We start from the raw sequence: 23056 nt of genomic DNA on the forward strand, positions 1-23056 counted from the left end.
TTTGGTGTGTTTTCCGATGTAGGGTGCTTAGAACCATTATTAACCTCCCTTACCTCGAGAGGAAAGTAGCTCGAGGCCTCGGGTTCGCCATACCCGTAACACATAATTAAGTGTTTCCCCTGGGGGAATAAGTACGGTTTTAAAATGGAGTACGCAATATTAATTATATAATATTAATATACTTTTTAATAGAAACTTGAATTTAGCCATCTAATGATTAATATATTCATTATTATGTATTTATTTATGAATTTTGAAATATGTACGGCATTAATAAAGAACAAAATCATGAAAAATATAAAATATTTTCGTTAAAATATAATCTATAAAATGGATCTAAAAATTTAGGAAATATACCAGTGTGTGAGTCTAATAGACCCATTTTTTCCTATGATTAATTATTAAATAATATGTAAATCAGGACCAGTACACTTATATCATATAAGTTATATATGACATATGTTACACATTTTATGACATACATTTCCAATGTTTTATTTGGTATACTTACGTGTATTACGTAATTTTTTTGGTATTTCTGGAATAATTGTTTTAAAAATTAATATAAAATACATTTTCACATTTATTATTTTTGACCATAACATAAACATTCAAAAATAGTTAACTTTTTTTTCAAAAAAATTTGTTCAATTTTAAAAACCACATAATTCACGTACACAATTATACATGAACTACCACATGAGACACGACCTTAGACATTCGCAACGGAAACTTTCACAACTAATATCACAACTGTATAAAATTATCTAATCTTATCTTTGTCTACTCCACCTAGACCGCCTAGACCGAGCTAACTAATATTACTTCTGGTTTTAGTACATTTGTTTTAATGTCTTATCTTATTATTTGATTTTATTTAGTTTATTTTCAATTTGGCGGTCAGTAGAATGGTAATAGCCAATACGTATAGAGTATTATTATAATATTATAATATATCTACGCTCTATAATCACATAGATTCCTACCATAGCATTTACCGACTTAACCGTTGCATTTTCAGCACACGATTTAGCTACCATTTCTAGTTCGTGGCTTATAAAATCGGCCCATACATTTTTTGGCTCTATGGATTCGGCCAAAAAAATTATCGGCTAATATGATTCGGCCCACTGTCCGCCATCGTCACCCATAAAATATCATCTGACTTCCCTTTATGTTTCTAAGGTTTTCCGTTTGAAAAACATTACCTATTTGTTTTTCTCATTCCTTAGTTTGTTGTTCATAACAATATTTAAATACATTATTATACTCATCAGCCGACATGGGATACAGGCAAATTTGTGACGTACATTACACCAGTGCCCCCCCTCTCCATATCAATCAAAATGTGTGTCATTTAAATTCCTTGTATCTTGGTGGCTTATACAAACGGTATCCTGCTCAATAATTCTACGCTAATAATTATCCCTAACTATGGAAATAGTGAATCACTAGGAATGGTATAAAACAACCATAATTACTAATTTGAAACGTGGTTTCACTTTTTATGGTTTTCAAATTTTAACGATAGAATCAATAGTTATAATATAAAACAAAATGTATTCACTTATATCCTATAAATTCCAAATGTATTTTATGAGATTAAAATTGTATTACTATCTAACCCAAAGATCAAAACTTACCTTTATTACAAACTAAATTGGAAAAAAAAATAAACAAAAAATGAAATGTTAAATAAATAAAAATAAGATATTAAATAGATATTTTTACTAGAAAATATTCAAATAGTAAATTAGACTACTGGAAGCATTTAAAATGTCGCCAACATAAACCATATTTTTAATTACAATTAGAGCGAGGTCATGCCATCTAAACAATATAAAAAATTTAACTCCTCTGCTAAACTATGTAAAAAAATCAAAATTTCAAGCAAACACTAAACAATACATAATTATACCACTGTCAAATTGTAGTTTATCCCTCCCAAAATTAAAAAGCCAAAATTGAAAATATAACTTTCGAAACACAACCTTCTACATTAATTATCGATACGATATCTAAATATAACCAAAATGTTGTGAACAAATAAAAAAAAGCAGGTAAGTGGGTGTCGCTCACTCGGTCTGCTGTAAAGTAGGTTGCAAGTGGGTCACTGTAATGGATGGTGTTAAATTTGAATTCAATGATATAAAATCATTGTATACGAAAAACGATTTAGTACTTATATAATATGATGATATTATTATGATTTAAGTAATTTATTTTACTATTAGGTATTAGTACAACAGTAGAATAATTCATTTTGGCCAAAAAAATAACATTTAAAAATGCCATTGTATAATGGTTAACTCTAAAAGTTCTAAAACTTTAAAAGTTCCATATACAAATACTATTTTTAAATTACAACAAAATAATTGAAAACATTATTCTTGGTTTTATATATATTTCCATCCAAATTTAAACTTAAAATGCCTGTATAAAATAACAATGGTTATATATTCTAGACTAGCCGACCCGATGAATGTATTTGTTTTACAATGATGTGATTTTTTTGTGTCTGTCATCTTTAGGACAGTAAAAATGATTAGATTTTCTTCAACAGTATCTTTTTAGATAGGAAAATGAATTTAGATGATCCTTTGGGGGATCAAAAGTAAAAAGATTTTGCCATGATGTGTGTTTTTTTATTTTTATATTTTGTTTCTATGTACAGTGTACACGATAAGTGGTCGAAATAATTCTTCGATTTTAAACTTGAGTATCTTATTCGATAGGGAAGTGAATTTAGTTGGTTCATTGGGGATGTCAACATTTAAAATTACCAGTAGTTTTCAAAAGCGCCGTGAAAAACAAAAGAAAAATTAAGGAAAACGGGAATTTTTACACAAATATTATTATACGTATAACTATTAAATATTTTAATATTCCAACAATCGTACTTTTAAGTATAAAAATCTCTTATTAGTTGTATAAGTGATAATTTTATTCCCGGTAATATAATTACAGCGCAGATGAGGTTACATAGATTCATAGGTGGAGATTTGATCAAATTTTAGGGGGGGGCTCAAATGTTTTTTTGCAAATAAGCCGTGGGCGGTAGCCCCCACCCTCCACTCTAATATTAATAATACCTTCACTCTTCGGTACGCATAAACTATTAAATTAATAAATTACAAAACTACTAAATACGAATTACCTACTAACTAAATAATATTATGCACTTTAAAAATCATTAATTTATAATACAATAAATATTTTATTATTTTAGTACAATAAACCTATTTTTATTAGCAAATATATCAATAACGTTCTCAATACTGATATTGATATCTTTTTCAATGTATGTTTTAATATTGAAGAGTTATTAAATTTTTCTTGCAGCATACTCGTGCGTAACCACATCTTAGCTTTGCGCATTTGCGCATTTTTGTCATTGCGATAATGCGATAACAATCCGTCGTGACGGTCAGCCAGCGCGTACCGATGACAATTAGGTATAAATGTATAATATGGTATAATAAGCATTATATTGACATTTATTTTGACAACATTTTGGGAAAAAAAAATATTTTGTCTATCGTTGTAAAATAAGTACCTTTTTTAATATTTTATACTATGAAAAATGTTTAATAATTTTGGGAGGCTTACAAGATACTAAATTTTATTGATATTAACGTTATATAAATTAAACATAATATTAAAAACATTTATATTATATTCACGTCGAAGGCTTATTTCATATTTGATCATACTACAAGACATGATAATTAATAATAAATGCATTATTTACCATCCATAGTACGATAAATAAGTGTCTGCTTTTTTCTCTCGAAACCTAGAAAAAATAAAACGTGCGATGTCATTCCAACCTTTTCAAATAATTATCGTAAACTGATACGGTGGTAGTGTCTATATAATATAATATTAGAAATACTTATTTAGTCTACTTAATTATAGGTAATATCACTAATGGGTGGCTTCTTCCCTCAAAATATTCATATGTAAATATTCTTATCACATTTGCTTATTATTAAAATTAAGAATAGATTGTATAAGTTCTTAATATAAAAAAAAAATCTACTTAATAGATATTTGTTTCAAGTGATTATTTCTTCAGATATTATGCTATTTAGGAATATATATTATATTATATCACCGTCTTCATGGAGGGAGGGGGGGGTGAAACATTTTTAGTCTTGAATACCACTTTTAACAATCAACAAAATATATAAAATGTATTTATCTATTAGCAAAAACAGAATATCTCATGAATTACGATGGGGGCGATCTATATATATACATAATATGTATCACTAAGCTCTGATGCCTAGCACTCCATAGACTTATCAAAACTCAACACGCGGATCTAGAATGAAAATATTCTAAATATTTTTTTCAAAAGTCACTTTTTAACTAAAATGGTTTTAAAATGTAAAAGCGCATCTTTTAATGTAACATTTATGATTATACGAACATTATTGACGATATTTTTTAAAGTAAAAGATTCTAAATCGCCAAAAATTAAATTACAAACCTAATTTAATCAAATTGAAAACGCTACAGCTAATAATAATAAAAAAGTTCTAATTAAATATATATTTTTTTATTTTAGGATGAAAAGGTTCTAAACTTCTAATATTGTAGAACCTTATCATACCAAACATTTTACAATTTGTATTTTATTGATTTGTATACCAACCAATACAGTAAGTTATTATTATAATGTTGTGAATTAAGCTATATAAGTTGCTGCATGCCTTAGAACTTTAATTTTCAAAAAATTTTGTTCAAGGAGTAAAATATTTGAACTCAACCCTTAAAATTGCTCTCCCGGACAATTACATAAAAACGATTTAGAACCTTTTCATTCTAAACCCACGAACCGTAACCTATTTCTGTAATAATAATTACAATTGAATTGACAAATATTTTACGTTGAACGAATAATACGACTAAGTGTCGTGTCATGCCATCCTCAGTTCAATTGCATCGAAATTATATCACCTGAAATCGGTGGTGTGGTTGCAATATCCCCCATTGTTCCATAAAACCCTCTATTTGTGTCTTTATACTACCATAACAATTCATTTAAATGTATAATGATTTATATCATCCACTGGGCATGCCACTACACACAATCAATAATTATTCATTACAATAATTAATTCATTACATTATGTATTAACCTGTATCTTTTGCTATACGTCTAAAATATTTTTTATAAATATTATCCCCTAAAAAACAACAAACACAGTTATTAATAAAAATATATAGAGAGCAAAGGAAGATAGGACACTATATATATATTTATACATTTATATGAATTTCACTCATTCTAGTCCTTCACGTAGAATATAAAAAAAAATATGATCAATTTGGACTGCATAAAACTTTAAAAGAACGATTAAACTAACGATTTAATATTATATTCAATGATTAGGTACATACAGCTTACTCAATCACAAAGTTTAGTTATTATTATGATAAAAAGAGCATGTTTTCGTTGTTAGTTATAATTTATTATATAATAATATAATACCGATTGTTTGCATTATAATTCACAATATTGCCAACAATGAATATTGGTATTTACTATCAACCAACTAACACTACATCGACAAATAAAGTGCCTTCATGAAGTGTTTAATATCTTAGAAATATAATTTAAAATTATTATTTTAAATAAACTAAAATACATAAATACTTTTCCTTAGAAATTCAAACGCATCATATGTTCCATTCCCTAGAACGGAAATATAACAAGTATTATACTATTAATTATTTAACTTTCAAATAGTTGATTAATTATTTACAATACAATATATTTTTATTTTATAATTGTAATAAAGCGACCACGCAAAAAAAAAATAGTATTTATTTAAAATGTCTATTTAGTTTTTATGTAATTTTATTAATGATACAACTAAATTTACTAAGAATTCGAAATAATTTAGTGTGTACTGAAATTTACTTATAAATTACAATAATTGACACGAAACATTCTATTTAACTAAGCTTATCCTTTTTTTATATTTTATTAATATACTTACTTATTTCAATATAATATTATATTTTATTAACTTTGTCTATTAATTATGCGAGGTTAATAATTCTCAACTATTTTATTAAACATACAAGAACCTCTAAATTTGTTTTCAATAGAAATGTTCAAATGTATTTGTAAATTTGTATTGATTTTACAATAGTAAAAGATTAATAAATTAATATGAAATGTATATATTATTTTATTTATTCTTTTAAACTTTTATTTATAAACATAACATTATTAATAAAATAGTTATGTATTTGTACACATTACTTATCTATTGAAATCTATTTATATCTTAACCAATTTAAAAAAAAATCCATTCACAAATTATTAAATAATTAAAATATAAATTTAAAACCTTTACAATCTCATGATTTTATGTACATAATCCTAGTGCATACTTGTCGACATGCTCTGACATATATAATTACATACGTAATTATAAAATATACCAAAACTAAATAAACCATAAAAATTTTACCATGAATCTCACACCAAGTTAGAACTGGCAACATCTTTTCTAAAAAGGAAGAAAGAATTATTATCTGTTCTGTAAATATTTAAGCATAGGATAGGTATTATACTATACATATTATTAACTATATTGTATATTTATAATAAAATTGCTACTTCAATATATTTATGATTAAACTTTTCAGATTTATTTAATTTTTGTTGTTGAAATGGTACAATATAAGTATAATGTGCCATTAAATATTATGAGTATTAAATTGTTAAATGAGAACTATTTGAATAATTTCCTTATATTTAGATGAACTACCAGAAATTTTATTATATAATTATCTAGAATAGATTTACAATAAACTTAAGATTTACGTCAACATATTTTATTATGCAACATAAAATCGACCATAAAAGTATCTTTAACAGAGTTTTAACAGTATCTATAATTTATTTTTTTAAATGCAATCTCTTCTTATGTTTTGCTATTAACAATAACCATTGAAAATTATTATATACATTTTTAATGTTAAAATAATAGTGTCATCGTACTAATTTTTGGGATCATTAGGTTAATGTTTATCAATCTAACATAATATAATATTGCCCATTTACCTAATCATCAGTACGGCGTACTAGCGTAAAGTTGAATTACGTTGTGTATAAAATGTGTACTTTTATACAGAAACTATTGAATATTCAAATATTACCATTTATCTGACATTGCAGATCGCAGTATTATACAACTAATTTATATTTGATAATCAGATTCTTCGTGCAATATTTATCACAAATAACATTCAATATTGTACTACAAAACCATTATTTTTTTTCTTATTAGTTATAATATTATAACGTGTTTATATTGTAGGTAATCGTATCAAAAATGTATACCTGGGTTTAGAACATGGTTTGCCAGATGACAAAAATAAGCTTTTGCACAGCTTTTATCGACGGTAGACCACTGCAGATCTACATTTTTGGATAAATAATTAAGGTTATTACAAATTATTATGTATAATCTCCTTGTGCTTTCTTTTGTTCATATACACATTAACCATAAAATCAGTACTTTCCCTCCAAAACTAAAATGAGTAATATCACGTATCTGAAACATTTTATATGGTAAATTTGTTGCTTCGTGGAGCGCATCACGTTATTCATAATTTGAACTCGAAGAACATTAGGTAAGTACGATTTTTTAATAAATATCTAATATATGATTATAAAGATATACTGTATTAATGTATTGTGGTAAATCACTTATTTAACCTAAACTACTTTAATTTTGAACGACTTAAACTATAACATACATATACTCATATTTACTCATTTAATTATACCTAATTAATTCTTGTGTACTTACGTGATATTACACCAATATATTTTTTTTTAAATATTATAATATTGTATAATGTACAATATAATAATTCATATAATACATAATATTTTATATCACAGCATCTAACAAGTAACAGAATAAGTTACTCTTAAATAAGAAGTTTATATTATGTATTATTATTTCTTGTAGGTATAATGCCGTCTAAAAGTCACATTTACAACATTATTAAGCTTGACAATGAACAATCAAAGTCCAATAAAGATCTCAATCCTAATATCATACAAAATCAATTGAGTTTTAAATTTTAATGAAATTATTGCTATGGCAACATATTTTGAATATTATAATGATACAAATTCTGAAAGACATCCTATTATACTGTCAACAAGTTTCAAGAAGTTCACAATGTATTTAATAGCGTCGAATTTTATAATTTATAATTCTTAATTTCTAATGATATTGATACTTCACTGTTTAATTCAGAAGTACCTAAATACTTTTATATATTTTAATCAATCATGTTTTCTATATTATATTACTATTATTTTATTATTGTTCATTTAATTTTAGTCTTTGTCAAAAAAATGTTTATGATTTCACTATTATATTACTATTTTACTACTGTTTAATTAAACAATTTTCTTGGTCAATCATATTTTTATTTTAATACAAACCTACAATGCAATAACTTGAATCTAACAAAAAAAAATGTCAGTGAATATCACGTATCTACGTTAAAATCCACTAAAATCTATTTTTAAAAAATAAATCATAATTCATAGATCTCTCACAATGTATCTAAGATAAAAAAATATCATACAAATAAATTAAATGAGTAATGTACAGTTGAAATAGTTTAAAGACTCTTCTGAAAAATGATGAAAATGTAGATACGTGCTATTACAGTTTACCTAACGATAAATGATAAATATAAATTATAGGCATTTACTTTTCTTCATCACTTAAAATGTGCGTTATAATAATAATTATTAGTACAATAGTACAAAACATTGCACACTGATACTAGTAAGTGTCATTACGAAAAATGTATTTTTTAAATTTCTATACTGAAATACATGAATTTAACCTAGTAAGTAGTGAAAACCTCCTACAACTACTGAAGTACAATATACTATACTATTTAATTAATAATCTCTAACTAAGGTAGTTAGGTATCTATAGGTATTATTAATGTTTGTTTTAATATAAAAATTAATGTATGTGTGTGTGTGTGTCTCCATATTACCATGGCAACCAATTATGTATTATTTTGAAATTTCCGATGGAATGTTTTGTATATAAATGGTTGCCATGGTGATATGTAAAACATATTATTCATATAGAGTTGACAATTTTAATGGGCAACGAAGTGAACGGGATAAGATATTTTTGTATACATAGATAGATTATACCTCTGAGCAGACGATAGGCTAATTTAAAAAGAGAGAGGACCAACCCCGGAAGGTGCTCAAACAGGGATTTTAATATTTCATATGGACATTTTTGTTTATAAATGGCTGCCATGGGTTTTGAATCTATTAAATTAATAATTATTGGTTTAAAATTGTTGTTATGATAACCGTTATATTATAAGAAAAAACAAATTATTCATATATCGTTGGTATTTTTAATGGGCAACGAAGTGCACGGGATCAGATATATTTATATATGTAAATTAGACCTCTTTTCAGAAGATAGGCTAATTTAAAAAAAGAGAGGACCAATCCCGGGAGGTGCTCAATCAGGAATTTTGAGATTTCCGATTCAAATTTTTGTTTATAAATGGTTGCCATGGGTTTTGAAGCTATTATAATAATAATTATTGGTTGCCGGGAAACTAAGTGCACGGGATCAGCTAGTTTGTTTTATAAAATGTTTGTTGTGTCAATAAAGAATCATAATAATATGATTGGTTATGCGTTATAATATTTCTTAAAAACAATTGGCCAAATAATAATAACTTACAAGCTGGTTCTTCATAAAGTGACTTATACGATTCTAAAAATAAAGAGACACTCTAATTAATCATGTTAAAAAAAACACTTCCCGTTCATAAACTATAAAAGCCTACATTGAGATATCTGGAAAATAAAATAACTTACCTTTAATTTTGTATTGAGCAAGTTCTTTGTCTAAAACAAATTAATTTGAAGTAGGTAGGTATTATTTATAACTCTATTTCATTATAAGTTAAATGTTTAAATGTAATCTCCTTATATTGTTTATTAACAAAAATTATGTTCCGTATTCAATAATCTACTCAGAAAAAAATTTGATGATAAATCAAAATATTATGATTGCAATTAGGTACATGTTCTTGAAGCTCGATTTACGTGAAAATTATAGCTTCGAAATCAAAATCAAGTTAATAGGATACTTGATCTGATCGAAACGGATTCGAATGATTGTGAGAGGTTCTATGCATTGGAAAATCGCTGAGCTATATTTAGACATGACAGTGAGGACTGAGGACTGTGGTGAGGACTGAAGATGAAAGTAATGCCAGTCAGCTTGGTTCAGATCCAGTCCATAGTAACACACCAAATAAAGTTTTGAGAGTCATGACGTGTAAAAATTTAAAACATGTTCATTTTGTGTAGGTACTTATGTAAAAAAAGTTTTAAGACGAATGCTAATTTTGTAAAAACATTGCGATTTGCGACCATCAAGTCACTGCATGTACTTTGACTTAAAATAATTAGCACACAGTAACGAATATAATGTCCCATTGCCGATAAAAATAATAATAGTTATAAATCATGTTTTCTTCTGATCAGAAATTCAACGTACTGACAATTACATTATATAATTAATAGAATCGTATCTGTGTCAGTCACATAAAAACCTATATTTTTCTTCTATAATATATATATATATAAATCACAATAAAAACCCTTCATAAACTAGGTGTAAAAATAGCTAAGTAAAAAACATATAAGATCTTTAAGCACTAAAAAATGTGATATCATGAATAAATGCTAAGTATATTGAATTTAAGTAAAGTTATTTTGTTTCAATAATTTATTTACTTGGTGAGGAATTATTTCTTAAAAGAAACCAAGTGTAATGAACAAAATAATTAAATGGTGAACGACTATTAAAATATAACTTGTTATTATTTTAAAAATATTATTATTAATATTTATATACTATTCTAAATATTTCCTTGCCAAGTGAATACATTATTGAAACAAAATAAGTTTACTTAAATTCAATATAGGTACTTGGCATTTATTCATGATATCACATCTTTATAGTGCTTAAGGATCTTATAATTTTTTACTTAGCAATTTTTACACGTAGTTTACGAAGGGTTTTTCGTTGTGATATCACTAATTTTTATCGTTATTAAATATTGAGCAATCCCAATGGCCTTGCTGCCGAGGGCTTTGTTTCTAAATAAAAAAAAATAAATAAATATTGTGTATTTACTATTTACACAATAATCTATAAGAACAGTAATATTGTTGGTAACATTGGCAACGCTGATGCGACGATGACGGCGGATACCGTGATTCTGAATTTAATATAAATTTCCATTAAAAAGTTCGCACTTTTTCATTTATAACCAGTGGCGTATATAGGAATTAATTTCGGGAGGGGTTTATAAAAAAATGTATTTAATTATCATTATAAATTAACTTTATTTTAATAATAAATTATAAAAACTAGAATATTATATAAATTAAATTAAAGCAAAAAAATCAATTTTCGAAGCAGCTTTGCAAGATTATTAATCACTTCTTCAGTGTCTATTGAAATACTGCGATGAATTGACACGAGGGCTAATCCTGTTAGTCGATTTTCACTTGTACTATTCCTTAAGTACAACTTCAATCTTTTTAGCGTTAAAAATGATCTTTCCGATGATGCTGTTGAAACCGGTAAAGTTACTAATATTGAAATCAAGCACCATATATTTGGAAAAAAAATCAACGGATACTTTATTGAAAATATCAATAGCAGACTTTGGACACTCATTCTGAGGAACTTTTTTCCATTTTTCTATCCATACTTTTAATTCTGATTCAAATGTATTGTAACTGGGTAAAATATGTTTATAAAAGTCTATACATTTTTCAAAATCATTATAACTAGGTTTAAATTTCTTGAGGAGATTTGGAATCAACTTTTGTAATACAGAAATAATTTCATTGTGTTAAGAAAATCGTTCTATTAATTGATTTTTAAAATAATCAATAAATTGTATAAATATTGTTCGTTTATAATACTGTTCCGGTGATTCAGCTGACGTATTACTACGAGACAATTGACGCCCAGTTATTCGAGGTATTTGAATAGTTTCATCCAATATATTCAATTTTTTTTCGACTTCTAAAAACAATGTTTGAAATTCTTCATCGGCATTTATACGAATAGAAGATAAAACTTGTATACAATTTTCAACATTTTCACAACACTCAGATAAATCACTATTTACTTTTTGTAATGCATTACATAATGGCAATGTAAAGGCAAAAAGTTTTTCTATGATATATAATGCTATTATAAATTGAGATGAGCGATGAGTCTTAGATAATTGAAAATCGAGTTGTGATGTTTCTGTATTATGATTATTTTCGAGATTATGTAATGCATAAGCTATAACTTCGTATAAATCTTTGAACCTCAACATACTTTCGTGACGATCTACCCAACGTGTTTCACACATTTTTATAAGGGTACTTTGTTGGGTACTTGGAATATGTTTTTTTATACATTCTTTTAAAACCTCAGATCTCCTTAGGGATTTTCGAAAGAAATTTATAATTTTTGAGACAGAACCAATACAGTTTCGTATTTCAAGAATGGTACAAGATTTTCCTATCGCTAAATTGAGTAAATGAGCCGCGCAGTGAACGTAAAGCGCATGTGGTATTTTATCTCTAATATATACTTTTGGACACCACTATACAAGCCACTCATTGCACTCGCCCCATCATAACCTTGACTGATTAAATTTTCCATTTTAAGTCCTAGTTTTCCTATTTATCGTGTAATTGTATATGCCATTCCTTTTCCACTAGCATCATAAATAGGAACAAATTCTAAAAAGTCTTCTCTAATAAAACCATTATCAATATATCTTACACACAAAGACATTTATTCAATGCGAGATATATCACAAGTTTCATCCGCCAAAATAGTAAAAAATTTTAAGGTTGAACCCTCAAACCCCCCCCCCCCCTATATACGCCACTGTAATTATAACTCATTTTCTAAACGTACGATTTTGATGATATTTACAAGAGCACGATCTACACAACAATTCTGATGTTTTGGAGTTTACTAGGAGTTAATTGATGCATTAGAAAATTAGTTATGTCGTATAACAAATTTACCTGTATTTTACACAGTTTAAATAGGCAACTCCTGCTTCGATATACTATACTACACACACCGTCGTGCAGTTTTTTTTTTTTTACTTAGCTCACGCCACGACTCTGGTGCTGGATAAATGAATTTCTGTTCGTTAGTCTCGCTAAAACTTAAAAACGGCTCAACCGATTTGAATAACTTTTTTTTGTTCTGTTCGTAATTGTCAAGGCAAGGTTTGTAAGATATACATTTTTTGAAAAGTCTACGGAATAAGTAAAACAATTGTAATGATATCTGAGATTTGAACTTGAAACCGTTGCACTAATATTATAAACATTGTCTTTATAATGGCTCTATGGACAGACGTAGTCTTTACATACCATGTGCTATATTGTTATTTTTTTATTTTTGCTCGACCGATTTGACTGGTTTTTTCTGTTATATTCGTAAAATTGTAATTATTAAGACAAGGTTTGTATGAAACAAAATTGTATATTATTTCACTGGAAAAATAGGAAACTGCTGGAAAATGCATTCCTAAACCGTTCATCCGATTTCGATTAAATATGGTACAAAGATGGGTTAGATCTCTGGGCAGAAGATAGGCTAATTTAAAAAGGAAGAGGACCAACCCAGGGAGGTGCTCAAACAGGGATTTTGAAATTTACGATGGACATTTTTGTTTATAAATGGTTGCTATTGGTTTTAATAATAATTATTATTATAAATGCGATACGCCTGTTGACGCAGTAGCACTTCTATGTATTTTAGTACAAAGTGTCTCACGTTCGAACTACGGGTTCGATGGACCAATTTTTTGCATTATTTTTTTCTTATTTTCACTTTTTAATTTTTCTTCCTTTTCTATACATATTCGAATGTTTGGTTTTTTTTATTCATTGGATTTTTGTACGGTTAGGTTGATACTTTAGAGTTAAATTATACACTTACGTTCAAACCACACGCGGTCCGCGATTTACCGTAGGTAGATTGCCTACAAGATAATATACTGCTCACCTGGTGGGATGACTATAATGTAATATAATGCAACGTGTCCTAACTGTCTCACTGACTGATCAACGTAGTACCCAAAAAATTATAGTTTGAGGCTTGGAATTTTCACGGTACCTTCCCAGCACCATGTAAGTTTTCACTAAGAAAGCATAGGTATTTCGAAATTTGCATTTTAAAGTGGTGCTTGCAATAAGTATTTTGAGATTCAAGATAATCGATAAAATTGTTTAAGTTGTGAACACCACAGCCCACAGGTACCTACACCAAATATTAAATAACAAATTGAACAAAGTTTTAATAATATAGAGTAGGATCTTTTGACGAGCAACGAAGTGCTGAGGATCAGCTAGTATAATATAAACATTAAAATTATCAGTTTTTTATTTTATTATAATATGTTCAATGATGATACGTCTACACTAAACAATACTACGTTATCTGTGATAAGTAAATTCAGTTTATTTTCAGTTCTTATTATCTGGATATCTTAAAATCTATTTTAGTTAGACATTATGTAAAAACCTTTAAATCTATAAAATAACAAACTATATCTTACAATCTTCTAAATTGGTTCCGCCATTTCTGGGATACCTTTCTAAAAAAATTTTAATTTATATAACAAATTTGTGACAGTAAGTAATATACACACGCACGTGTCTTTTCCGTGATACAAACGTTCCACGTACCAAATTTTAGTTCAGAAGAACGGGAAGAAGTTGTTAGCTTTAATGTGAAAGTGAATAGACCTTGTATAAAAGTTTAAGTTTTCAAGTAAAACATTAACTGTATACGTTGATTTTTCACGATATTTTAATACATTTTTAAGTAAGTTATGAATACCTATCTAAAATATGAATATCATTAGAATTTAAAGATAATATACTCTCCAAAGCCATGCAGAGCGTTGCTCTTTCACAAAGGTGTTCTCCCTCTTCACGTCATTGCATGTCTTTATTTTAATCTTATTTTATCAAATATACTAATTGTATATAAAATATTACAGATTGTAAATATATTATTTTATTTAAATAAAAATTTAAAAAGGTGGATAAGTGGGTGTCGCTCTGCTGTATAGAAGGTTACAGGTGGGTCACTGTGATGGATGGTTTTAAATTTGAATTCAATGATATAATAATATAATTGTATAAGAAAAACGATTCTGAGCGAAAATGGTCAGTCGGCCTATGATATTAACAAATAATAATAGTAAAGGACAAAGGACCTCAATGGTCCGTATTAATAGGCCAGAAGAATAAGAAGAAGAAGAAGAAGAAGAAGAATAGTATATTTGATGATATTCTTGTGAATAGAGTAATTTATATATAACCTATATTTACGTGAAACCTTGACGCTTGTGAACTTAGCAGTGCTATGATAACAGTCAACTTTTAAAACAGTCCAACAAATTTGTTAGTGAGTTGTTAGAGAATGTTAGATAACTTTCAAAGTTTATTAGACTTTATTTTCGACGCTAGACCACTTTCATTTATTGCACTGCTACCTTCACGGCAGCAGTAAGTACAAAAGTTTGTTAGAACTTTTTTTTCGCTCAATCGGCATTGCATTACCTAGCGTGAAATATAATGTACGCTGCGCATAATATCTTGTATAATATTATACTAGACGTACTCTGTGTCTATACGTTGTGTAATAAAGCGGTTTTTGCTGGAGCCTTAGAAAATACGATTTTAAGGACAATTTTTGGTAATATTTAAATGAGGCGAATCCTTAATATTTGGAGTAGTTCTTTTTTAACACCTGTCTGTGTTTTGAAAATTACACTTATGTTTTATTTAATTTTTCACTAAGTATGGACCCGACAAAAATCCCAATTCACAGTCACGCGTATAGCACGCTGGACGCTTGAAGTTATCACAATATCATGCACCCTCGTTGCGGTAGTTTGACACGTATAAACTTAAACGATTTAATTAAAAAACATACTACACATTATTTTCGTAATTTACCAATGATCATTCATTTGGCCCTGATACTGATAAAACATAATAATATATATTATACATATACATCAAATGCATCCGTTCGCCTTCAATTATTATATTTTAATATGTTTTTCTGTAATTTTTCTTATCGCTCATTCGTATTTAATAACCAAAATTTTTGTAGAAAATCAAAATTTTTAATTCATTTGATTCGTTATAAAATGATCCACATTAAAAAAAATTAAAGTGTGTGTCTCACATATGATCGACTCCTTAAATACGAGTTCAGGAGGGGGCAATCGTCCATTTCGCCCTCCTTCCTAAAATACGTCCCTAGTTAAAAATAAAGTCTAACAAACTTTGAAAGTTGTCTAACAATCTCTAACAAGTCGTTATGCGTCGTTTAAGTGTAAAAAAAGTTCTAACAAATTTTTTTACTGCTTCCGTGAAGTTAGCAGTGCAATAAATGAAGTGATCTAGCGTCGAAAATAAAGTCTAACAAACTTTGAAAATTGTCTAACAATCTCTAACAACTCTTTAACAACTCTCTAACAAATTGTTTAGACTGTTTTAAAAGTGGACTGTTATCATTGCGCTGCTAAGTTCACAAGGGTGGGACCTTGTTTTAAATTTTCAATGTTAATCTATATAAAAATTTTACATTTGATAAATGTTGTGAAAATTCCAACCTTAAATGCAATTTATTTATGCCTTAAATTTAAAAACAAAAATTTTTATGATTTCTCAACTCAAAATACTTTGTTAATTTTCGTGATTTTTCCGTATTTTGTCAAGAATTGAACTTTAAATGCTTATTTAAAATAATCACATTGCAACAACAACTATTATAAATAAAATAATACATGCGTCATGCGTCATGCGTTATAATTGCGTATTATATTTTATAAAAACATACTCAGGTCTTTAACTTTCGTTTGAAAATTCTCAAATCCATCCTTGTCTAAAAAAAGAAATAGACTCAATATTTATGTTAAAACAACAATTATTGTATATTATACCATCAATTATTAGACAATTTAATAAAACTATACGATGATTTAGATTACCCATTCAAACAATATCATACACAATCCACAAAACGATTTACCAAGGTAAAGTGAGCTAGAAATTATTATTAGCTTACTACATAGTAGATTCGATATTCTATTTTTTATATCATCAACACACTAGTACACTACCTTAAGTATTCATATATACAATAGTAATTAATAACTACACATACCTGTATGATATTCTCCATTCTCTAGTTTTTCTGTTAAAATATTTGAATAATAACATAAAAATTAATAATAATTTATGAACGACTGATATTGGCAAGGCTGGGCAAGTTAATGATTTTTTTTAACTCAGTTAATTTAATATGCACCAATAACAAAAAGTTAAAAGTTAATTTAACTATAGGTTAACTAAGTTAAGTTAAAAGTTAATACACACTTTTTGTTAACTTTTTACTAAGTTAAAAAAAAGTTAATTTGTTTATACAACGATAGCGTACTTAATTTTTTTCCAACCCAAAACTAAATTATAGACTATAGTGTTTATACTTTATACAGTATTTCCATATAAGTTAGATTCGAATGATATAAATTTTTAACATTAAACAATTTACGATACATATTTTTTGACATGAAAACGAAATATACTGAAATAGTGAAATATAATTAAATTAAAAACAAAATAAATTAACTTAACTTATACTTCTTAAATGAAAAATTAACTCGTTAATTAAAAAAGAAATCTAGTAAGGTAACAGTTAAGTTAATGAAAATCCAAAAGTAACTAGTTAAGTTAAAAAGTTAAAATTAAATTAACCTTTTAACTTAACTTTAACTTTTAACTCGTTAATGCCCAGCCTTGGATATTGGCATGTGGAAAGTGCATTTAGTTAAATCTTTAAGATGTATGACATATAAGTAACAAAATCATATTTTTTTCATTTTATATGGGCCATATCAATAAATTCCATGGATACATAATAATTGAGTTAATTAGAAAAAAAAGTGTTATTTTTTATTAAATAGGAGTAACATACAAAAATTGTTCCAAAGTAAAAAAAAATGAACAAATTGGTTCTTACTAAAAAATAATACATTTTCATACAAAATATGTTCAAGTTATAACCCGCAAGCATTGGTTAAGCACTGTATTGGGTAAGCTCAGTGTTTTCATTACTCTAGTTTTATGAGTTAGAAGTAGTTAACATTTTCCAGCATTGTTAATCAGAACGAATTTGAAAAAAAATTTTGCGAAGCAATTTGTATCATGTACCTACATCTGATTAACCAATAATCCGTAGGCGACCCAACGTTGATTGTTAACTTAATGTAATATTATTGTTAATTATATATGTGCATCCTCTACACATAACTGTTATCTTACCAATACACACTAAAATCAAAAAAATTTATTTTGATAAATGTAATTAATTAATTTTTATTGCTAATAATTATTGTAAATTGTATTAAACGAATATACATTATAATTAACAAGTTTCGTCCATTGGGAAAATTCATTATTTACTTTCAAAAAAAAATAAAAATACAAGCAAAAAGAATATTGCAGTTAATTAAATATGTGTATACAATATGTGTACAAATATCTGTACACAAAATCGTAATCTTACTTTTAGATCCTAAAACATATAAAACAATAAAAGAAATTGTGTTAATTTAATAAAGGTACATTCTGTAGACATAATTGTAATCTTACCGTCTTCACGTCTATAATACGTAAAAATGGCATATTTAAAAAAGCAATTAATTAATTTATATTTCTAATAATTATTCAACAAATATACATATACAATTTTTCCATTTGGAAAATTCATTTTTCACTTTCAAAAAATAAAATAATAAATAAATATACATCTACAAATATTGATAATTAAAGAATAAGTGCATCCTGTACACAAAACTGTAGTTTTACCTCCAGGCCCTATAATATATATAAAATGGCATATTTATAAAAAGAATTCATTTATTTATTTTTCTAATAATTATTATCGATTGAATTTAACAAATACAATATTATATCTTATTAAATTTTTTCCTATTCGGAAAATTCATTATTTACTTTAAACAAAAAAATAATACATGCAATAATTATAATACACAATTACGTCCTTTACACAAAACTGTAATCTTACCGGCATACACTAAAACGTAAAAATGGTATTTTAATAAAAACAGTATAATATTCAGTCTGATTGCTAATAATAATTATTAATTGTATTCAACAAATATACATCATATCTAACCAGATAATGTTTCCCAATCATATTCTAAAAAAAAATTAAAAACATGCATCTTTTTAAAATTTGGATTTTAAGGGTAGAGGCGATGTGGTTTGATTTTATTCTCGTTTGACTCATGTATTTTTTTTAAATGTATATAACTTACATAGTATAGATTAAGATTTATGATCTTAATCGATAAGTACTTAATTTTTTTAATCTTTAAAATCAATTCTTTTTTAATAGTGGTAAAATAGTTTAACTCTGAGGTTTATTACCTACCTAATATTTTAGAATTCATTTTTTATTCAAATACAGTAGAAACCATTTATAATGACATTCAAGGGTCAAAAGAAAATAGGGTATAATAACTGGTTGTCATTATAACCAAAATGACTAAAAAAAAATTTTAACTTCAATACATATTACTATTATTATTATTTATTTACAAGTCTCGAGCTTTCCATAATATGTTAAAAATCGTAGAGTGACTTACCCCTGATTCATTAGCTATGTCGGAATTTTTTTCACCTTTTTTAAATGAAAAATGACATTTGCTTTTTCTTCAATTGTGAATTGCTTTCGTTTGCTCATTTTACAATATTTCACAATATTTAACACAATAACACAAAACACATTTAACCGCACGACGATTAGGTACCCATAACTGACTATAAAATAAAACTTACGACTAAACAACGATGCAATTATCGGTTGTAATAGTACCTTCGATGAAGTAAAGTCATTATAGATTATATATTTTATATTTTATTATAGATATTATATTTTTCCAATATAACCAAAAATAATCGTCATAACATCCGTATAGTCATTATATATATGTCATAATAATCGATACAAATTAGAACATACAATATAGGAGTTTTGCAGGGACCAAGGTTATTACACCTAATATGTCACTACAACCGATGTCATTATAAACGGTTTCTACTGTAGTAAAAACCTACAATATTTTTATAGATATAAAACTTCTCATGAGTAAATGTATGTAAAATATAGCTTATGATTATATAGAGATGAAGGAAAACAATCCGGTAGGTATTATTATTGTATTTATTACCTAAAAATTAGAATATAATATTATATTGAAAGTTTACCTTTAGTTGACGCATTGCAAAAAATAACGATTACAGTCATAACAATAATCGTTAAATTACTTAACGAAAAACCCATGTTAATTTTGTAAACTTATATGAATTAAAAACTGTACTGAAATATAAAATACTCTAATAAACGACTAACAAAAAATTTAAGATTCAGAAAATATAATATAAAGTATTGTCTTTTAAAACAACTGTGTACACTATAGCTGTTCATAATGCACAAACTGTTAATCTTGCAGCTTTTACAACATGCAGAGGTTTCTAAACATGATCATAATATAATACTATATTGAACTATATAATTTTACAATGATTTGCATTTTTTTTGTGTAGGCATATTGTGTAAACGATTCATAGAAAAAAAATTCTTTCATTTTCAACATCAATAACTTCTCAGGTATAAAAGCAAATCTAGTTGGTACTTTTATGAGTTCAAAATTAAAAATGCCCACTAATTAAATTAGTTCAATGTTTTAGTCAAAAATTAGTAAAACATACTATATTATTAATAGTAAAATAGATAATTATAATTTATAGCAATATAAATATATCATAAAATATACATCATATTATATTTTATTCAATAAAAATAAAAAGCTATTCGTTATGGTAACTGCAGCATCAACTGAATCGATTTTTGAAACACTCGTATATTATTTAGAATGAGGTTTTTACGGAATGAAAAATTAGAAAAGTTGCTGGGAAAATTGGAAAATTTGGGAAAAACTGCAAGGTCATTTTTCAATAGGATTTTTGTATAGGTAAGTATAAATGGTTGCCATTGGTTACATAACATAATGGCACTTACTCATTGCTCACAACATGTCAAAAACTACAGAACGTACGAACCTGAAATTTGTATAAGTGGTTCCTCTAATGATCTATAGATGTGACACAAGAAAGGATTTTCTGATACTTACATTTTAAAGAGGGGGTCAAACAGGGATGTCTCAATTCACGGAAGAAATTGAAACATTGTTTTTGTTTAAAAATGGTTGCTATTGGTTGCAGATTATAATATAGTAATAGTTTAAATTTGTATTATTTTTTGACATTTTATGTCTTTGCTTTCGCACATAGAATCGAAAAACGTTACGTTACATATTACTATGGCAACCATTTATATATTATTTTGAGATTTCCGTCCGTGTGTGTCTCCATATTACCATGGAAACCATTTATATATTATTTTGAGATTTTCGTCAGTGTGTGTCTCCGTATTATCATGGCAACCAATTATATATTATTTTGACATTTTTGAAATTGATGGAATGTCTTGTATATAAAAGGTTGCCATGGTGATATGTAAAACATATTATTCATATAGAGTTTGTACAATATTGTAGAGGTAACCAAACAATAATTACACACATGACACCTGAGTAATGACACTTTAGTACTTTATTACATAGAGAACCGAACAAAAAGTAAATGTGCTTTTACAACATTTCTTAGTAACATAATTAATTAATATAATACAAAATATAACCTATAAGGCAGAACAGCTGGCCAAGCAGTGTAGCCAAACTGTTACAGAGTTGGCAATTTTAATGGGCACCGGAGTGAACGGGATAAGACATTTTTATATATATACTACATAGATAGATTATACCTCTGAGTAGAAGGTAGGCTAATTTGAAAAGGGAGAGGACCAAAGGGCAAAGACCAACCAAAGTATCGATACTTTACTAGTGTCAGTAGTATCGGAACGTCCCTATGTTCAGACTCTTCAGTAGATTACCTAGGTATTTGCTACATATGATAGCAAGGATAGCAAAGACATAAAATGTGGTACTTCATTGCAGACTCGTATGTAATATGTTTATGTTTAATTAGAAAATCTACACAATCTGAAATATTGCATATCTTATTACAAACTTTTACATTGCTTCGACTTTTTTTTTGTATATAAATACACTTATAAATAATATAAAAATGTTTGTATACCATTTTTATTTTATTACGAAACATACTGGGGCTAAGATCTATATGCAATATAAATAAGAATTTGTCCTAATCAACTAATTGACTGACTGATTATTGCCTTGACACAACACCGGAAACAATGAGTAGGTAGGACATATGGTCAGTATAGTTTCATTTTATGATGGAGAGACTCATATGCAAATAATATTAATTAAACTTACCGGCTACCCTATTAACAATAAAATTATAAATATGATATAAAATATCTTATAGGCTGACAAACCGTCTCCATTCAGAATTGTTTTTCGTCCACAATGATAATATTATATCATTTTTCAACAATTTTTTTATTATTCAGTCTATTATAGAGTGTTTATTGATTAAATATTTTAATATAACTATCTCAAATATGGTAAAAACGTTTTTTTACAAATATATTTCTAAAATAAAATAAAATCTTTGGCAGGGGCAATGCGAGGTGGGACACCTAGTATTTAATAATAAAGGCTGACAGGCAGTCGTCGCAAAAACCGTTTTTCGTGTTCGATGATTAATCTTTAAATTACAATTTATCACATACAGGGGAGAGCGGGGTTAGTTGTTACATTTCACAAATATAATTTTAATATTTTTTCTTTGATCAGTATCATAATTTACGTAAGA

The 23056-nt window shown here is 26.9% G+C and overlaps 1 protein-coding gene across 1 annotated transcript; it reads right to left on the reverse strand.

Moving 5' to 3' along the window:
• Positions 1–461: 461 nt before the first annotated feature.
• Positions 462–18839, reverse strand: LOC103307697. Its single transcript, XM_029486902.1, has 15 exons — positions 18821–18839; positions 18735–18743; positions 18491–18499; positions 17334–17363; positions 17007–17051; positions 14704–14742; positions 9917–9946; positions 9780–9812; positions 7367–7444; positions 6492–6530; positions 5666–5704; positions 5148–5195; positions 3752–3796; positions 1644–1655; positions 462–538 (listed from the first exon to the last, which is right to left on the reverse strand). Coding segments are annotated over exons 2-15 (492 nt in total). The 5' UTR covers positions 18736–18743; positions 18821–18839; the 3' UTR covers positions 462–494.
• Between the last annotated feature and the right edge of the window lie 4217 nt (positions 18840–23056).

Source organism: Acyrthosiphon pisum, chromosome A1 (genome assembly GCF_005508785.2).
Source record: "Acyrthosiphon pisum isolate AL4f chromosome A1, pea_aphid_22Mar2018_4r6ur, whole genome shotgun sequence".
Lineage (NCBI taxonomy): Eukaryota > Metazoa > Arthropoda > Insecta > Hemiptera > Aphididae > Acyrthosiphon > Acyrthosiphon pisum.

Excerpts from the sequence above, each read along its gene's own strand:
- LOC103307697 (XM_029486902.1), bottom strand. Across the intron at positions 9,947-14,703 it reads CGGAACCAATTTAGAAGATT|ACAAAGAACTTGCTCAATAC; the intron begins GTAAGATATAGT and ends AATTTGTTTTAG. Across the intron at positions 9,813-9,916 it reads TGCTCAATACAAAATTAAAG|AATCGTATAAGTCACTTTAT; the intron begins GTAAGTTATTTT and ends CTTTATTTTTAG.